Here is a 20,398-nt window from a genome sequence, read left to right as displayed (position 1 = left end):
CTAGACATATTTTTTATTCTTGTAGAGCGACTCCATTTTCTGTCTTGTATTAATTTATGTTGTATAACATTTTTGAGTTGCTGCTGTATTCTCCCCTTTTTTTAAGGTATGCGCAATTTTTTCCTTCTTACAAAAAAATAATAATATCAAACATACAAATATTCATAACAGAAACATACACAAAGCCCCCCCCTTTTGCATCAGAGACAATCAGAGTTCTCCTACCACAGTTATCGAAAATTCGCAATCATTTTCGCATTCGCATTAGCGAAAATTCGCAATTTTTTTTTTTTCAATTCGGCAACATAAAAGGATCGCCTCAGCTTAGCTACTCGGCCCAGGGTCTCTAATCATACCAGCAATGCTTTTACACGCCGATAGGATGTGATCTGTTTTAAAAATAAAATTGAAAAAATGCGAATATTCGGAATTGCGAATATTCACCGCGAAATTCGAAATATATCGCGAATACTCGAATATGCCATATTCGAGCCGAATATTCGCAATACGAATATTCGTGAGCAACACTAGTGATTAGTGCTAAACAATATGCACTGTCGTTGTTTAGCACTAATCACTGTATTGGTGTACCTGGTCCCCAAAAGTTTCACTTAGTGTCCGATTTGTCCACCGCAATGTCGCATTCCCGCTAATAATTGCTGATCGCTGACATTACTAGTAAAAAAAAAAAAATCCATAAAAATTGTTTATAGACGCTATAACTTTTGTGCAAACCAATCAATATACACATATTGTGATTTTTTTTTGCCAGAAACATGTAGAAAAATACAGATTGGCCTAATATGGTGAAGACATTATATTTGTTTACATTTTCTTATTGGATGTGTTTTATAGCAGAAAGTTAAAAATATATATATATTTTTTTAAATTGGCTGTCTTTTTTTGTTTATAGCACAAAAAATAAAAACTGCAGAGGTGATCAATTACTACTGTACCAAAAGAAAGCCTTATTTGTGGGGAAAAAAGGACATCAATTGTATTAGAGTATAGCATTGCATGACCGCGCAATTGTCAGTTAAAACAACACAGTGCCGTATCGCAAAAAATGACCTGGTCTTAAAAACCTTCCAGAGCTTAAGTGGTTAAGTTATCTCTATTTAAAGCCTGGTGTTCTTTTTCTTGAAGTGAAACTTCACTGCATCATAGCACCATAGACCAAAAACACTGTTTAATTCATTTTTAATATTCAAAGCAAACTCACCCATCCATCCATGTCTCCATGCTTTATTTTGCTGAGAAATAGTGTTGAAAAACATCCTTCTAGCATTTCTGCCCATGGCCATCTTGAGTAAGGGCAGAAGATTCATGTAGCATTTACTTCCTGGAATGCATCTGCCCTTAACTTAGGCATGCAGACAGGAGAGTGTGCTTCCCTCCTGAAGACTCATGGGATGTATGACATCATTTGCCTAGGCATGGAAACCAGGAAGTAACTGAAGAAATGTAAGAAAAAGTTTAAAACAAGAAAAATATGATATACTTTCCTATCTAGTTACCAATGCTAGCAACATTAGTATTAAAAATAGTCAGTGTTGACCGAGAGGGTGAAGTTCTGCTTTAAATAACTAATGCATGCAAGGTTATATTGATGTGTTATCTGAGAGGTTAGCCAATACACTCTTATCTCAAAGCCATAATACCAACAACCCACTGGCATCCTTCCTCACATCATACAACCCTGGGGAAAGTTACACAGTTTCATGTGTTAAAAAAAATAAACCGCTGGATTGTATATTGAATGAAATTTTGAAAAAAAAAAGAGTTGCAAATTCATAAACAATGATGAGGCTAGAGTTAGTTAAAAAGAAGATTTTTTTTTGTTCTAATGTGAGATATATAAATAATGATGTCTTACAATAAATAAAGTTAAGCCATTTTACTACTGTTGATGTATGTTGACATTTATTTGTAATGTACTCCTTTCTTGCCCAGGCCAATTTTCAGCTTTCAGCGCTCACGCTTTTAATGACAATTGTCATGCAACACTGTACCCATATTACATTTTTATCTTTTTTTTCACACAAATAGAGTTTCCTTTCAGTGGTATTTAATCACCCTATTTTTTTTTTTTTTTTGCAAACAAAATATAAAAACTATTTTTATTTATTTCTGTTATAATATTTAGCAAAAAAATATTATGTATACTGCTACATTTCTTTGGTGAAAATAACCCAAATCAGTGTTCATTATTTAGTCTCTAGGAAAGTATGAGTCTACAAACTATGGTATCTATACCTGAAACTTGATCAATCCCGATGTGCTGATGGCCTCTCATTTTCTTGAGGAAATAACATGCCTAAAAGTTACAAATATCTCCCAAATTACCCTTTTTGGAAAGTAGAGAATCCAAGGTATTTAGGGGGTAATCCACAAAAGGGATACGCCGGCGTATCTACTGATACGCCGTCGTATCCCTGTTTCTATCTATGGAACTGATCCACAGAATCAGTTTACCATAGATAGGCAGAAGATCCGACATGTGTAATTGAATTACACTGTCGGATCTTAAGGATGCAATTCTAGGCCGGCCGCTAGGTGGCGAGGACATTGCGGCCGACCTAGAATATGCAAATGAACACTTACGGCGATCCACGAACGTTCCGACGGGCCCGTCGCACTAAATCTACGTAGTTTACGTCGAGTTACGCCGCGTAAAAATAGGGCTGAGTCCTATTTGACTAAGCCCTATTAAGTATGGCCGTCGTTCCCGCGTAGAAATTTTAAACTCTATGTTCGTGAATGGCGCTGGACGCCATTTACGTTAACGTCTAAGCAAATGACGTCGGAGCGACGTCAGTTAGCGCAATGCACGTCGGGTAAGTTACCCGACGGAGCATGCGCAGTACGTCCGGCGCGGGAGCGCGCCTAATTTAAATGGGACTCGCCCCATTAGATTCGGCACGCCTTGCGCCGGACGGATTTGAGTTACACCGCCGCAAATTTCCAGGTAAGTGTGTTGTGGATCGATACCTAACTTATGAAATTTGCGGCAGTGTAACGTAAATCACTTAAGTTACGTTGCGTTGTGGATTTGGCCCTTAGTAAGAGTCATGGTGAGGTTTTTCAAGTTGCAGTATAGCATCATTATATGTCTAGTGTGGCGGTGATAAGATACACAGACTAGTGACAGTATGTAAAGAAAAAAATTATAATAACTTTTTTTCAATGTTTTACATTTTTTTTTTTTTTTTTTACATACGGTGACAAGTGCAATACATTGCTACCATAGTATTTTTTTTTTATACACTATGATTGCTTATAAATGTGCATGTTAAAGTTATAAGCAACAATTTTTACTGAATGAAAACTACTGATTTAATGTTTACTATTGATTGGTCACAGCTAATCACATGGTACAGATGGGTTATGATTGGCCCTGCCTGTATCATGTGATGACTGTAACCAATTACAGAGTGCCTCAAAACAGTACACAATGAAAGGCATGTAACAAACCCTTTCATTGTGTACAACTGTCATGTGATCTGCTGTGATTGGCCACAGCAGTCACATGGTACCGGTAGCGGGCCGGTACAGTAATCTGTCATTAGCTATGTCGATGAACATAGCGGGTGACAGATTGTGCCAGAGTGAAGCTTGTGAGGCGTACACAAGGAGTGATCCTGGGAGGACGTCATATCACATCCTCTCAGAACATCAGTGCTCCCGCCCAGCTGTCATTTGACAATAGGCAGAACGGGAAGTGGTTGACAAAATGAGTGAACAGAACAAGTTAACCTTACTTCAACAGATGTATTAGAACTGTGATCCAATTTAGATTGTGGGTAGTAGGTTGCCTTGATCCGTTCAACCCTGTTGTTGATCAAAAACTGAATGAAAGTGAATGAAAACCTGAAATGGCCATATGTACTATATGTATAGGTATATGTATGTTCTAAATGGAAGAATCTACTTTCCATACATTGAAGTAGGCCCCTTGTGATTTGTAATGCAGTTTCCCTACGAAGCAACTGCGCAAAGTTATACAGAAGGAAGTTCTACTGGTTTCCTCCAGTTGCTGGATTCGTTTTTTGCATTTTTATTCCTAAGATTAGGCAACTATTTTATTTATAAGACAGGTCATATGGTTTATAAGAATGTTCTTTTATCAGCAATAACACCTATGCTTTATTTTAACTAAACAATTGCAACTTTAAAAATGTATATTTAGCAGTATAAAATAGCTGATCTCATAAATACAGTGCATCTGGAAAATATTCAAAGTGCTTCACTTTTTCCACATTTTGTTATATTACAGCCCTTTTCCTTTTCCGTTTCCAAATTCATTATTTTCCTCAAATTTCCCATAATCACAACGTGAAAGTCGTTTATTTGAAATCTTTGCAAAAAAAATGAAAAAATCCCATGTATATAAGTAGTCACAGCCTCAGGTGCATCCTGTTTCCACTGATCATCCTTGAGAGGTTTCTACAACACGATTTGAGTCCACCTGTGGTAAATTCAGTGGATTGGACATGATTTGGAAAGGCACACACATTTCTATACTGTATAAGGTCATAAAGTTAACAATGCATGCCAGAGCACAAACCAAGCCATGAAATCCAAGGAATTATCTGTAGACCTCCGAGACAGGATTGTATCGAGGGACAGATCTGGGGAAGGGTACAGAAATATTTATTCAGCATTGAAGGTCCCAATGAGCACAGTGGCCTCCATCAAATCCGTAAATGGAAGAAGTTTGGAACCACCAGGACTCTTTCTAGAGCGGGCCACCTGGCCAAACTGAGTGCTCGGGGGAGACGGACTTTAGTCAGAGATGTGACCAAGAACCCAATGATCACTCTGACAGAGCTCCAGCATTTCTCTGTGGAGAAAGGAGAAACTTCCAGAAGAACAACCATCTCTGCAGCACTCCACCAATCAGGGCTGTATGGTAGAGTGGCCAGGTGGAAGCCACTCCTCAGTAAAAGGCACATGACAGTCCACCCGAAGTTTGCTAAAAGACACCTGAAGGACTCTCAGACCATGGAAAAAAACTTTGTCTGGTCTGATGAAACAAAGATTAAACTCTTTGGCCTGAATGTCTGGAGGAATTCAGGCACTGATCATCACCTGGCTAATACCATCCCTACAGTGAAGCATGGTGGTGGCAGCATCATGCTGTTGGGGATGTTTTTTAGCAGCAGGAAATGGGAGACTAGTCAGGATCAAGGGAAAGATGAATGAAGCAATGCACAGAGACATTTGTGATGAAAACCTGCTCCAGAGCGCTCTGGACCTCAGACCGGGGTGAAGTTCATCTTCCAACAGGAAAATGACCCTAAGGACACAGCCAAGATAACAAAGGAGTGGCTATGGGGGGAAAATGTGAATGTTGTTGAGTGGCCTAGCCAGAGTCAAGACTTGAACCTGATTGAACATCTCTGGAGACATTTGAAAATGGCTGTGCACTCTCTATCCTACCTGATGATGCTTAAGAGCCTGCAAAGAAGAATGGGAGAAACTGGCCACAAATAGGTATGCCCAGCTTGTAGCATCATACTCAAAAAGACTTAAAGCCTGTAATAGGTGTCAAAGATGCTTCAACAAAGTATTGAGCAAAGGATGTGAATACTTATGTACAGTACATGGGATTTTTTCATTTTGAATAAATTTGCAAAGATTTCAAACAAACTTCTTTCATGCTGTCATTATGAGGTATTGTTTGTAGAACTTTGAGGAAAATAATGAGTTGAATCAGTCTCGGAATGAGGCTGTTCCATAACAAAATGTGGAAAAAGTGAAGTGCTGTGAATACTTTCCGGATTCCCTGTAAGTTTTTTTCCAAATCTCTTAATAAAACTTTATAGGAATTCCTGCAGCTCTTATTAAGTGTTTTAGCAATTTATATAATTGTGCTTATTTTATCATTAGGGCATATGTATAACATCTTTTACATCACAGGCTATGAAAAGACCTGATATCACCGTGAGGAAATGCAGTTATTGGAATGTATTTGGGTTACAGTTGTGTTACTATTATAATACATTCAGCTAAGGCAACTGCACTGCATTGTGTCAGTCTAGGCAGAGATTAAGGCAGATATCAAATCAGTTTCTAGAGATACAAAAAAAGAGATTAACTGGTTGAAATAATTTAGAAAATGAGAGTGAAGGGTAAAGTATATCTCATTACCAAGCAGTTATTGGAAAGCTTAGATACAGTAGCAGACAAGAGTAGGGGAACAGTGCTCTGATTACTTGAATGAACAAATCCTCTTTGATGCTGGAGAAAAAAATGGCATAAGATGTCTCCAAAACACAGAAGAAATTAAAAAAAAATCAATAATACTGTATATTTTAGGAATTTCTAATTCTGTTAATGTGGCAAGAAGAATAGTACTGATTGGCAACTATAGGAAGCATTATTGTACTAAAGGGTTTTTGATCATACAAGAACACTGACAGATTAGGACTCTAACACTATAGTTTATTACAGTAAATAAAGACTAGGGTAAATGAGTTCTAGAAGACTTGCACACCCCAGATTAACACATCTTTAACACATCTTTAAATCCAAATAATCTGGGTTAAAGCTCTTATCTCTACCCATGATAATCAACAGGTAGAAAAATGCACACCCTTCAATAATATTTTTCTAACATTTCAAGCATATGTTTAGATGAGATATAAATATTTAAATGGTTAGGAAGGTAGGAGGAAGGAAGAGGAAGTTACAGTGTATAGAATGACTAAGGTTAATTTCGAGTTAAATAGGGATTAAACAGGCAGGCCGTTTACTAAAAGAAAAACAAAATAAAAAATAATCACTTGTCTGGTTGCTTTAACTGCAATATGTACAGATCAAAGAGGCATCATTTTGATTTGCACATACAGGAATTATAAAAAAAAAAACATTGTAACAATACTATTGATACAATATAGTTATTAATAAAATGTGGCTGAGACAAGTTCTATTTCAACTGGTGCTGGCGCCTATGATAAAGATTGACCCCTGATACAACCTCAGGGCGAACCCCATTCTGCCGTTGACCCAAATCATAATAGTGAAACATGCAGACCAGAGAGGAGAGAAAAACAGTCTACATCTTCACCTTCCAACGTCCATCCACAGAGACCGGGTGGAGCCTGTACTGCTCCTTTTAATAACAACATGACATCATACATGTGCACATACTGATAGGTCAGTTCATATAGTTCAGTCCCTTATTACACGCCCCTATGATGTCTGTTCTTGGCATACTGCACAGGTTTTTCTTGCCATGTGGCACAAAAGTCCCTCGTGGTACACAGGGTTCCATTCTCAATCTTCCAGGGTTTTCTTTTCAGAGTCATATATGGACATAGGCAAAACAAGGAAGAAGAAGGGGGGTTTTGGAGACATCTGTTCTTGATAATATTCCTTTGTCCAATGCTAAGATGTACTGTATCTTCAAGACATTATATCTGTCATAATTGAAGCTTTAAAACATTATATCTGTTGTTTCATTTAAGGAATATAACACTTGTAGTATATATCTTCACACATGCATATGCATATATCATATATAGATAAAGAGATAAAAACAATATAAGAAATAAAAACAATAAAAGAATATAAGAAAAGCATTTCAGTGGTTCTAATCATAACACAAAATAAGAATTTTAGCACTCACACCTATTAGCAACCAGTCAGCCTCCTATTTAATTTGTTACTGCAGAGCTTGGAAAATGAAACTTTAAAAGCTGGTTGCAGTCTAGTTGAGACAAAGTCAAGACCAAATTTGTTTTCAAATGCTTTTTATTAATTTCCCCAATATACAGTATTTAAAAAGAAACCCCAAAAACAGTTTTATCTGCAGAGATACTTCCAGCACTCCTCTAACACAGACTGGAACCCAGATATCAAAAATGAAAGCCCCAGTTTGTTAAGGTTCATGTATCAACAAGCTTTATTTAAAGTTAAACAGAAACACTGCCTGTGGCTCCTGTATAAACAATGCCTGGCTTCGTCTATAGTGCAGTTGTGTCAGCAGACCTGGGCTCAGCTATCATTTTCATCCTTGAGTCCCAGTAATGTTAGGTTCCCCTTGTAAAGTAGTCCCTATAGGCATGTACAAAGTGTGTCTTGTGGTAAATATAGCACTGTGTATTGTTAATAGTTCTGTGGTAGAAGTAAAGGCTACTGTGTAAAATTGAACAAAGAAAGAGATAAGAGCTGCAGCCACCAATGAAGTTGTTTCACTGCGAAAATTAAACAAGGTGTCTTATTGGTTGTTATGATCAACTGCCTGAATTTTTCCAAACGGCCTTGCCATAGCAAAGTTTTAATAGCATCAAATTCTAAAATGGCTTTGTGGTGGTTATATACTGTCTATTGTATCAATGTCTAAAGCCTCCTACACACGACCGAGGAACTCGACGGGCAAAACGCATCGTTTTCCTCGTCGAGTTCCTTGTTAGGCTGTCGAGGAACTCGACAAGGCAAGTTTCTCCATTCCTGTCGAGGAAAATAAAAAGACATGTCCTCTTTTTGGCTCGACGGGATCCCCGACAGTTTCCTCGTCGAAAAATGTACACACAACCGGTTTCCTCGGCAAAAAAAATCCCAGCAAGTTTCTTCGTGTGTGTACGAGGCTTAACACAGACTATTTTGTTTGTCTATGTATGTGTGTATCAGAAATCTTCAGGTTCAGTAATGTGATGGATTTATAACTCCCTACTTGATTGCTTGTGTCAGCTAACAGTATAACCTTCCCTAGCAAATATGAAGAAGTTGTCGTTAAGTTTTAAAGCACAATTCTAAAACAATACTGTTAAGATCTTCTGGCCCCACTTGCTTCAAGAGATTTCATATCTACATGAACTACAATGTAAACAAGCCATGCAGAATATCAGGGAATGACATGCTTTGCAGTAATAAGATAGACCATTAGTACAATTGTGTTTCAGCTTCAATGATTTTGCTGCAAGAGAAGAGTGACCTTATTATTGGTACAGATGATTCTCTAGCTACATAATAGTAAATAGGATTGAATCACAGATGAAAAAAATGCCCAATGATAGTAAATCTGGGAAAATATAAAAAGAAACATTTTAGCTTTACGTACTGAGTCCTTTCAGTTCTCCTTCCCCCCGCCCCACATAAAACTGTATACACGCAATTTTCTTCCAGTCTAAAATATTTTTTAGTGCTACTGGCTACATGTTAGTATGGATAAATATAATAGATCAAAAAATAGATACACAGAAATTTCACTTGAGTTTAGTTTAACCACTTGCGTACTGGGCACTTTCACGCCCTTTCTGCCCAGGCCATTTTTCAGCTTTCAGCGCTGTCACACTTTGAATGACAATTGCGCGGTCCTGCAACAGTATTTGATCACCTCTGTGGTTTTTATTTTTTGCGCTATAAACAAAAGAAGAGGGACAAGTTTGAAAAAAAACACAATATTTTTAACTTTTTGCTATAATAAATATACATTTTCTTTTAAACAAATTTTTTAGGCCAATACGTATTCTTCTACATGTTTTTGGTAAAAAAAATCGCAATACGCGTATATTGATTGGTTTGCGCAAAAATTATAGGGTCTACAAAGTAGGGGATGGATTTATAGTATTTTTATATAATTTTTTTTTACTAGTAATGGTGGCAATCAGCGATTTTTATTGTGACTGTGATATTGCGGTGGACACATCGGACACTTTTGACACATTTTTGGGACCATTCACATTTATACAGCGATCCCTGATATAAAAATGCATTGATTACTGTATAAATGTGACTGGCAGGGAAGGGGTTAACACTAGGGCGATCAAGGGGTTAATGTATTCCCTAGGGAGTAATTCTTACTGTGGGGGGAGGGGAGTGACTGGGGGAAGTGACCGATGATTGTCCCTATATACAAGGGACACACCATCGGTCCCCTCTCCCTGACAGGATGTGGGCAATCGAGGGTGCCCGGTGGCCATCGCGGCCACCGGGCACGCGCACCTGTTCCCCAGTGAAGCGGCGGGCATGCCCCCTAGTCAATTAAAAGGGCGCAACGTCATTTGACGTCCACCCAGAACAATAGGGTTTGCCTCCCCCATCATTTGACGGCGGGCGGTAGAGAAAAGGTTAAATCAGTGGTGGCCAGCTCGATCGCTGGGATCTCAATTATGAACCTTAACATGACCAAAGAGTTGTACATAATATTTAGTGTATGTAATGCTCAAAAAGACTGTCATAGACTACAAACATTCTACAGTAGATGGTCAGAGACTGTAGGCATGTTACTGCAGACACACAATTTACTAAAGGCAAACAGCCTGTTCACTTTGCAAGGAAAGTGGCACTCTGCAAGGGCATTATACCCAGAGCTTAGTAAATGAGATGAGGCTCTGCTGACTTCCATCATCCAATAGTGGTAAAGCAAAAAATATGTTTTTTTTTTATTTTCTTTGCATGTGATTGGGTATTCTTTGCAAAGTGAAATTTCACCACTTTCACTAAGCTCTGGGGAAAATTTCCATGCAAAGTGCAACTTCACTTGCAAAGGGAACAGCTTATCTGCCTTTAGTAAATCAACACCACTGACTTCTTGCTACCAGGGCCTGAGGCCTGCACAAAAAGCACCAAAAGTCCCCCAGGCTGGGTACCAAATGTCAACATTTCCAAACATATTTTTTTATCAATAATAGGTCTGACCTAATAATATGAAGAGAAATTTACTAAATGTTGATATTGGGACTATATGGCTAGGATTTATAAACTGTATAATCTAGTTTGAATATGAATAAAATGCCCAGAGAGGGCTTGCTATAGATAACAGTCCAAAGGCACCCATAGACATTAGATAATTGTTGTCAGACCCTATCATAACCAGATATAATGTATATCCAACCTCTGCAAGCAGTGACGTGGCGTGGGGGGCAGCCGGAGAGGTTGCCCTGGGCGCAACATTCAGGGGGCAGGGGATTAGTACTGAACCATCCCGAGTCCCACACTGTGACTGTTCATCGTCCCAAGTCCGATAATGGCATTGGGTGGCCGGCGCTTTTCTGCTGCCCCCTCCACCCCTGGCAAGGCCCAGACTCCCTGCAGTGCTTTCAGGGCCAATCACAGTCCCGGCTCCCACCAAGTGTAGGGATGGGAGTTGGCTACATCTAGAAGAGGGGGAAGAGGGGGTGTGAGCTGTGTGCCTCCTCAGCTCACACCGGACATACCACCAGTCCTATCCCAGCCCAGTCCTCAGAGAACATTGGGCGGTGTGCAGGGCATGTGATTGGAGCACCGCCACTGTGCTCTCTCTCTTGCTCTTTCTCTTGCTCTTTCTTGCTCGCTCTCTCACTCTCTCTCTCTCTCTTGCTCTCTGTCATGCACCCCCTCTCTCTTGTTTTCTATCTTATGCTCTCTGTCATGCACCCTCTCTCTCTTGTTTTCTATCTTATGCTCTCTGTCATGCACCCTCTCTCTCTTGTTTTTCTATCTTTTGCTCTCTCTTTCTCTCTCGCTCTTTCTCCTGTTCTCTCGCTCTCATGCTCCCTCTCTCACTCTCTCTCACTCTCTCATGTTCTCTCTCTCATGTTCCCCTTGTGTATTAACCTTTTTGTGCCCACGCTACAGCCGAAAGACGGCTACAGCGTGGGCCTTAATTGCTGGGAGGGCATCCATGTAACGTCCTCCCATGCATAAGCTGCGTGTGCGCCCCTCTGTGATCAGCGAGTCTACGAGGCTTGGGTGATCATAGATCATGGTAAGGGACTGACCCCGACCCCTTACTATGTGATCAGCTGTCAGCCAATGACAGCTGACAGCTGATCATGGGATGTAAACAAAATCGGTAATCGGCTATTTTTTTTCTCCTCGTGCTAACAGCATGAGGAGAAAAAAAAATAACCCGATCACCGGCATCTGTCAGAGGGACATCGGTCCCAAACAGTGCCACTAGTCAGCATTTTTCTTCTTCTAAACACGGCAATTCCCCCTCCTCAAGAAGGAACATTTTAGCTTTACGTACTGAGTCCTTTCAGTTCTCCTTCCCCCCGCCCCACATAAAACTGTATACACGCAATTTTCTTCCAGTCTAAAATATTTTTTAGTGCTACTGGCTACATGTTAGTATGGATGAATATAATAGATCAAAAAATAGATACACAGAAATTTCACTTGAGTTTAGTTTAACCACTTGCGTACTGGGCACTTTCACGCCCTTTCTGCCCAGGCCATTTTTCAGCTTTCAGCGCTGTCACACTTTGAATGACAATTGCGCGGTCCTGCAACAGTATTTGATCACCTCTGTGGTTTTTATTTTTTGCGCTATAAACAAAAGAAGAGGGACAAGTTTGAAAAAAAACACAATATTTTTAACTTTTTGCTATAATAAATATACATTTTCTTTTAAACAAATTTTTTAGGCCAATACGTATTCTTCTACATGTTTTTGGTAAAAAAAATCGCAATACGCGTATATTGATTGGTTTGCGCAAAAATTATAGGGTCTACAAAGTAGGGGATGGATTTATAGTATTTTTATATAATTTTTTTTTACTAGTAATGGTGGCAATCAGCGATTTTTATTGTGACTGTGATATTGCGGTGGACACATCGGACACTTTTGACACATTTTTGGGACCATTCACATTTATACAGCGATCCCTGATATAAAAATGCATTGATTACTGTATAAATGTGACTGGCAGGGAAGGGGTTAACACTAGGGCGATCAAGGGGTTAATGTATTCCCTAGGGAGTAATTCTTACTGTGGGGGGAGGGGAGTGACTGGGGGAAGTGACCGATGATTGTCCCTATATACAAGGGACACACCATCGGTCCCCTCTCCCTGACAGGATGTGGGCAATCGAGGGTGCCCGGTGGCCATCGCGGCCACCGGGCACGCGCACCTGTTCCCCAGTGAAGCGGCGGGCATGCCCCCTAGTCAATTAAAAGGGCGCAACGTCATTTGACGTCCACCCAGAACAATAGGGTTTGCCTCCCCCATCATTTGACGGCGGGCGGTAGAGAAAAGGTTAAATCAGTGGTGGCCAGCTCGATCGCTGGGATCTCAATTATGAACCTTAACATGACCAAAGAGTTGTACATAATATTTAGTGTATGTAATGCTCAAAAAGACTGTCATAGACTACAAACATTCTACAGTAGATGGTCAGAGACTGTAGGCATGTTACTGCAGACACACAATTTACTAAAGGCAAACAGCCTGTTCACTTTGCAAGGAAAGTGGCACTCTGCAAGGGCATTATACCCAGAGCTTAGTAAATGAGATGAGGCTCTGCTGACTTCCATCATCCAATAGTGGTAAAGCAAAAAATATGTTTTTTTTTTATTTTCTTTGCATGTGATTGGGTATTCTTTGCAAAGTGAAATTTCACCACTTTCACTAAGCTCTGGGGAAAATTTCCATGCAAAGTGCAACTTCACTTGCAAAGGGAACAGCTTATCTGCCTTTAGTAAATCAACACCACTGACTTCTTGCTACCAGGGCCTGAGGCCTGCACAAAAAGCACCAAAAGTCCCCCAGGCTGGGTACCAAATGTCAACATTTCCAAACATATTTTTTTATCAATAATAGGTCTGACCTAATAATATGAAGAGAAATTTACTAAATGTTGATATTGGGACTATATGGCTAGGATTTATAAACTGTATAATCTAGTTTGAATATGAATAAAATGCCCAGAGAGGGCTTGCTATAGATAACAGTCCAAAGGCACCCATAGACATTAGATAATTGTTGTCAGACCCTATCATAACCAGATATAATGTATATCCAACCTCTGCAAGCAGTGACGTGGCGTGGGGGGCAGCCGGAGAGGTTGCCCTGGGCGCAACATTCAGGGGGCAGGGGATTAGTACTGAACCATCCCGAGTCCCACACTGTGACTGTTCATCGTCCCAAGTCCGATAATGGCATTGGGTGGCCGGCGCTTTTCTGCTGCCCCCTCCACCCCTGGCAAGGCCCAGACTCCCTGCAGTGCTTTCAGGGCCAATCACAGTCCCGGCTCCCACCAAGTGTAGGGATGGGAGTTGGCTACATCTAGAAGAGGGGGAAGAGGGGGTGTGAGCTGTGTGCCTCCTCAGCTCACACCGGACATACCACCAGTCCTATCCCAGCCCAGTCCTCAGAGAACATTGGGCGGTGTGCAGGGCATGTGATTGGAGCACCGCCACTGTGCTCTCTCTCTTGCTCTTTCTCTTGCTCTTTCTTGCTCGCTCTCTCACTCTCTCTCTCTCTCTTGCTCTCTGTCATGCACCCCCTCTCTCTTGTTTTCTATCTTATGCTCTCTGTCATGCACCCTCTCTCTCTTGTTTTCTATCTTATGCTCTCTGTCATGCACCCTCTCTCTCTTGTTTTCTATCTTATGCTCTCTGTCATGCACCCTCTCTCTCTTGTTTTTCTATCTTTTGCTCTCTCTTTCTCTCTCGCTCTTTCTCCTGTTCTCTCGCTCTCATGCTCCCTCTCTCACTCTCTCTCACTCTCTCATGTTCTCTCTCTCATGTTCCCCTTGTGTATTAACCTTTTTGTGCCCACGCTACAGCCGAAAGACGGCTACAGCGTGGGCCTTAATTGCTGGGAGGGCATCCATGTAACGTCCTCCCATGCATAAGCTGCGTGTGCGCCCCTCTGTGATCAGCGAGTCTACGAGGCTTGGGTGATCATAGATCATGGTAAGGGACTGACCCCGACCCCTTACTATGTGATCAGCTGTCAGCCAATGACAGCTGACAGCTGATCATGGGATGTAAACAAAATCGGTAATCGGCTATTTTTTTTCTCCTCGTGCTAACAGCATGAGGAGAAAAAAAAATAACCCGATCACCGGCATCTGTCAGAGGGACATCGGTCCCAAACAGTGCCACTAGTCAGCATTTTTCTTCTTCTAAACACGGCAATTCCCCCTCCTCAAGAAGGCACGTGTACAATCATGCCAATGAACATCTAAATTATTCAGAGAAGGATTGGGAGAAATTGTTGTGGTCAGATGAGACCAAAATTTAGCTCTTTGGCATTAACTCGACTCACCATGTTTGGAGGAAGAAAAATGCTGACTATGACCCTATGAACACCATCCCCACAGTCAAGCACTGAGGTCGAAACATTGGGGCTGTTTCTTTGCTAAAGGTGCTGGGCAACTTTTCCGCATTTAGGGGCCAATGGCCATGTATTCTAAAATCTTGGATGACAACCTTCTTCCCTGAAAATTTATTGTGAATTGGTCTTCGAGCATGACAATGACCAAAAGCATACCACCAAGGCAACAAAGAAAAAGGCTCAAGAAGAAGCACATTAAGGTTATGGAGTGGCCTAGTCAGTCTCCAGACCTTTATCCTATAGGAAATATATGGAGGGGGCTGAAACTTCAAGTTGCCAAGAGATAGACAAAAAACCTTAAGGATTTAGAGAGGCTCTGTAAAGAAGAGTGGACCAAAATCCCTCCTGAGATGTGTGCAAACCTGATCACCAACTACAAGAAACGTCTTACCTCTGTGCTTGCCAACAAGGGTTTCTCCACAAAGTACTAGGCTATGTTTTGCCTAGGGATCAGATTCTTTTTTTGCTCACTGAACTGCAGCTTAATTTATAATATTTGTTTTATGTGTTTTTCTATGGATTTTTAGTTGAAATTCTGTTGCTATTATTTAAAATACACCTATGATAAAAATGATAAACCCTTGATTTCTTTGTAAGTGGGCAAGCTTACAAAATCTGCCGGGGATCAAAAAATTATTATACCAACTGTACTTAGCTTGGTCTGTTGCTAGGGATTCTAACTACCTTTTTGGTGCTTCCACAGGAACAGTCTTTTTTTTTTTAACTACTTGCCAACCAGCCGCCGTCATTCTACGGTGGCAGGTTGGCTCTCATACTACATCGGTTCTCTTTGCGGCCACTAGGGGTGCAAACCAATCAATAAACCCTTATCGATTTTTTTTTTACGAAAAATATGTAGAAGAATACGTATCGCCCTAAACTGAGAAAAAAAATGTTTTTTTATATATTTTTGGGGGATATTTATTATAGCAAAAAGTAAAAAATATTCATTTTTTTCAAAATTGTCGCTCTATTTTTGTTTATAGCGCAAAAACTAAAAACCGCAGAGGTGATCAAATACCACCAAAAGATAGCTCTATTTGTGGGAAAAAAAGGACGCCAATTTTGTTTGGGAGCCACGTCGCACGACCGCGCAATTGTCAGTTAAAGCGACACAGTCCCAAATCGCAAAAAGTGCTCTGGTCTTTGGGCAGCAATATGGTCCGGGGCTTAAGTGGTTAATAACTTAGAGAAATAGATACATCCACATGTAAACACACACACATGTGTATATATACAGTTGTGCTCATAAATTTACATACCCTGGCAGAATTTATGATTTCTTGGCCATTTTTCAGAGAAAATAAATGATAACACAAAAACATTCCTTTCACTCATGGTTAGTGTTTGGCTGAAGCCATTTATTATCAATGAACTGTGTTTTACTCTTTTTAAATCATAATGAAAACAGAAACTACCCAAATGACCCTGATCAAAAGTTTACATACCCTGGTGATTTTGGACTGATTACATGCACACAAGTTGACACAAAGGGGTTTTAATGGCTAATAAAGGTAACAATTCTCATCTGTGATATGCTTGCTTGTAATTAGTGTGTGTGTATAAAAGGTCAATGAGGTTCTGGACTCCTGACAGATCCTTGCATCTTTCATCCAGTTCTGCACTGATGATTCTGTATTCTAATTCATGGGGAAAGCAAAAGAATTGTCAAAGGATCTGCGGGAAAGGATATAAAAAGATATCCAAGAAATTGAGAATGCCAATCAGCAGTGTTCAAACGCTAATCAAGAAGTGGAAAATGAGGGGTTCTGTTGAAACCAAAATACGGTCAGGTAGACCAACTAAAGTTTCAGCCACAACTGCCAGGAAAATTGTTCGGGATGCAAAGAAAAACCCACAAATAACTTCAGGTGAAATACAGGACTCTCTGAAGACATGTGTTGTGGCTGTTTTTAAGATGCACAATAAGGAGGCACTTGAAGAAAGATAGGCTGCATGGTCGAGTCACCAGAAGAAAGCCATAAGACGCAAATGTATCCCACTTACAATACGCCAAACAGCACAGAGACAAGCCTCAAACCTTCTGGCACAGTCATTTGGAGTGATGAGACCAAAATTTTGCTTTTTTGGCCACAACCATAAATGCTTAATTTGCAGAGTCAACAAGGCCTATGATGAAAGGTACACCAATCCTACTGTGAAACACTGAGGCACAGGAAATGTGGTCAAAATTGATGGCAAGATGAATGCAGTGTGTTATCAAAAAATACTGGAGGAACATTTGCATTCATCTCCCAGGAAGCTGTACATGGGTCGTACTTGGACATTCCAACATGACAATGATCCAAAACACAAGGCCAAGTCGACATGTCATTGGCTAGAGCAGAATAAAGTGAAGGTTTTGGAGTGGCCATCTCAATCTCCTGAGCCACTCTGGGGAGATCTCAAATGTGCAGTTCATGCAAGACAGCCCAAGAATTTACAAAAGCTGGAGGCTTTTTGCTAAGAGGAATGGGCAGCTTTACCATCTGAAAACATAAAGAGCCTCATCCACAAATACCACAGAAGACTTCAAGACTTCATTGATGTTAACCCCCCTGGCGGTATTCCCGAGCGTGACATGGGGTGGATTTTTTGTGCTAAAATCGGTATCCCCGAGTCATGCTCGGGGTAGCTATGCAGAGCCTGCAGCGCGCGCTGGCTTACCTTGTTGCTGGATCCAGCGATGCATCCCCGCTGTGTAAGCGAGCGGGTGCACGCTTGATTCACACAGTGTCCCCGTGTGCCGTCGATCTCCGCTCCCTGCGACGTTACGACGCACGGGGGCGGAGATCGGCGCCAAATTCAAAATAGTAAACAAACACTATACATACAGTATACTGTAATCTTATAGATTACAGTACTGTATGTAAAAAATACACACACCCCCCTTGTCCCTAGTGGTCTGTCCAGTGCCCTACATGTTCTTTTATATAATAAAAACTGTTCTTTCTCCCTGCAAACTGAAGATTGTCCATAGCAACCAAAAGTGTCCCTTTATGTCAAAAATGGTTTTAGATCAGCTAGAAAACAGCGATAATAAATTATAATCACTTGCAGAATTGAGCGATAGCGATTTGTGGGGAAATTCGTCATAAAAAAAATAAATAATGACAGCGACAATTCTGCAACTGAGCAAATTTCAGTGATTTTGAGTTGATTACATTATTGAATAATTTTTATTAGAATTATATTATTATTTTTTATAATTATTTATAATTATTTATTATATTATAATTTATAATTTTGTTTTTACAAAAATGTCATGCCCGGGATGCCTACTAGACTCTTGTTTGGTCAGATTTAAAAGAGTTATTCCTAAGAATTCCAGGCCTACAGTATAAAACGCCAAATTTCCTTGCAAATAATGGTACCGCTTTCAGCACCTTTTTTCTGAAAGAATCATACCGCCAGGGAGGTTAAAGGGGGCAATACACAGTATTAAAGCGGATGTGCCATGGGAACAAAATATTAAAAGTCAGCAGCTACAAATACTGCAGCTGCTGACTTTTAATATTAGGACACTTACCTGTCCTGGAGTCCAGCGCCGATCGCAGCAGAGCACGAGCGATCGCTCGTCACTCTGCTGCTCCCCCCGCCATCCACGCTGAGGGAACCAGGAAGTGAAGCGCTGCGGCTTCACTGCCCGGTTCCCTACGGCGCATGCGCGAGTCGCGCTGCGCCCGCCGATTGGCTCACACGCTGTGTGCTGGGAGCCGAGTGTTCCCAGCACACAACGGGCGACAGACGGGATGTGACGGAATGCCCGTCTTTCGCCCGTATCGTGTGGCCGGAAGTGGGTGCAAATACCTGTCTTTAGACAGGTGTCTGCACCCCCCTCCCCCCTGAAAGGTGTCAAATGTGACACCGGAGGGGGGGAGGGTTCCGATCAGCGGGACTCCACTTTAGGGTGGAGGACCGCTTTAAGAACTGAGGTATGTAAACTTTTGATCAGGCTCATTTGGGTAGTTTCTGTTGCCATTATGATTTAAAAAGAGTAAAACACAGTTGATTGATAAAAAAAAGGCTTCAGCCAAACATCATGAGTAAAAGAAAAGTTTTTGTGTCATCATTCACATTCTCAGAAATCATAAATTCTGCCAGGGTAGGTAAACTTATGAGCACAAACGATATATGTATATATATATATATATATATATATATATATATATATATATATATATATATATATATATAGTTATTAATATATGTATGCTGCATAACTGTTTACTTAAAATTAATTGGCTCTTTGGTTTTTCAATGCACTACTTGCCACTGAACTTTCTGTTCACTTCTGACTTTGGGCTAAAGAAATCTGAGAAGCCTGGTTCACACCATTGCGAATTGTCATGTGATTTGACAGTTCAAAATCGCTTGACAAGTCGCACCCCATTTCCAGCAATGGAACCATTCAAATCGTTGCAACTCAAGTCACAGCAATTTTTAAAATGTTACTACAGTACTTTTTTGTGAATTCATTGCGCCTTGCTTTGACTTCTGTTAAATGAAAATAGAGGTCCAAATCGCACTGATCTGCAGCTTTGAAATCGCGATGACGTAACGCGCTTTCATAGCCGCACTGGTGTGAACCAGGGCTTAGGGCTATTTATCCAGTGTTACACATATATATTAGTGAGGTAATAACTGGAGTTCTTTTTTCATTTTATCTTTTCCATAGGCCCTGCAATTCCTGTTGGGGTTGATGTACAAGTTGAGAGTCTGGATAGTATTTCAGAAGTGGATATGGTAAATGCTGATTGCTATAATCATTTGAAAAACAATGTCCCTAAAACTATTCTATGTTAAAGTGTTACTAAACGCACAACAGTAAAATCAGTTTGTATATGCAGCAAAGCACTCATTATGGAACCTAAGGGGTTAATCCTCTGCAATGTGTAAATGTGCATGTGTAAAAAGGCTGTTTGATCCTGTCTTCGCTGATCCTCCAATTCTTCCACTGTCCCCAATCCATCTACTGATAGAAGAGCCTTGGAATAAGCTGCACATGCTCCGTTTGATGTGTATTGATATATACCGTGTTTCCCCGAAAGTCGGCCCTACCGGGGATGGGCTGCAATATAAGCCCTACCCCGAAAGTAAGCCCTAGTCAAAGTTCATTAAAACTCTATTTTTTCAAATCTATACATTGCTGCAGTGTTTCCGTTTATTACTGTGTTAAAAAGTATGGTACCGTTATGTTTATAGCCACTGCTGATCCGTCCTCTTCTCGTCTGCATCCCTTCCCTCTTTACTGTAAGCAGCGGGCCGGCTCTTTTCCTTCCTCCTCTCCTCCCCCCTGAAATCTTCAGCCCGTCCCTTCTTACTGCACGGAGCGAGCCGATGAC

General features: G+C 40.6%; 1 protein-coding gene across 1 annotated transcript in view; it reads left to right on the top strand.

Annotated features, from left to right (window-relative positions):
• LOC120937111 (gamma-aminobutyric acid receptor subunit rho-2-like) overlaps positions 1-20,398 on the top strand; it is a 119,065-nt gene that overhangs the window by 81,632 nt on the left and 17,035 nt on the right. Inside the window, exon 3 of the mRNA XM_040350091.1 lies at positions 19,732-19,799. Coding sequence (XP_040206025.1) covers positions 19,732-19,799 — 68 coding nt within the window. The remainder of the gene's footprint in view (positions 1-19,731; positions 19,800-20,398) is intronic.

This window comes from Rana temporaria, chromosome 4 (genome assembly GCF_905171775.1).
Source record: "Rana temporaria chromosome 4, aRanTem1.1, whole genome shotgun sequence".
Lineage (NCBI taxonomy): Eukaryota > Metazoa > Chordata > Amphibia > Anura > Ranidae > Rana > Rana temporaria.
Note: the sequence above shows the minus strand (reverse complement) of the source record. Positions and strands in the feature narration are given on the sequence as shown.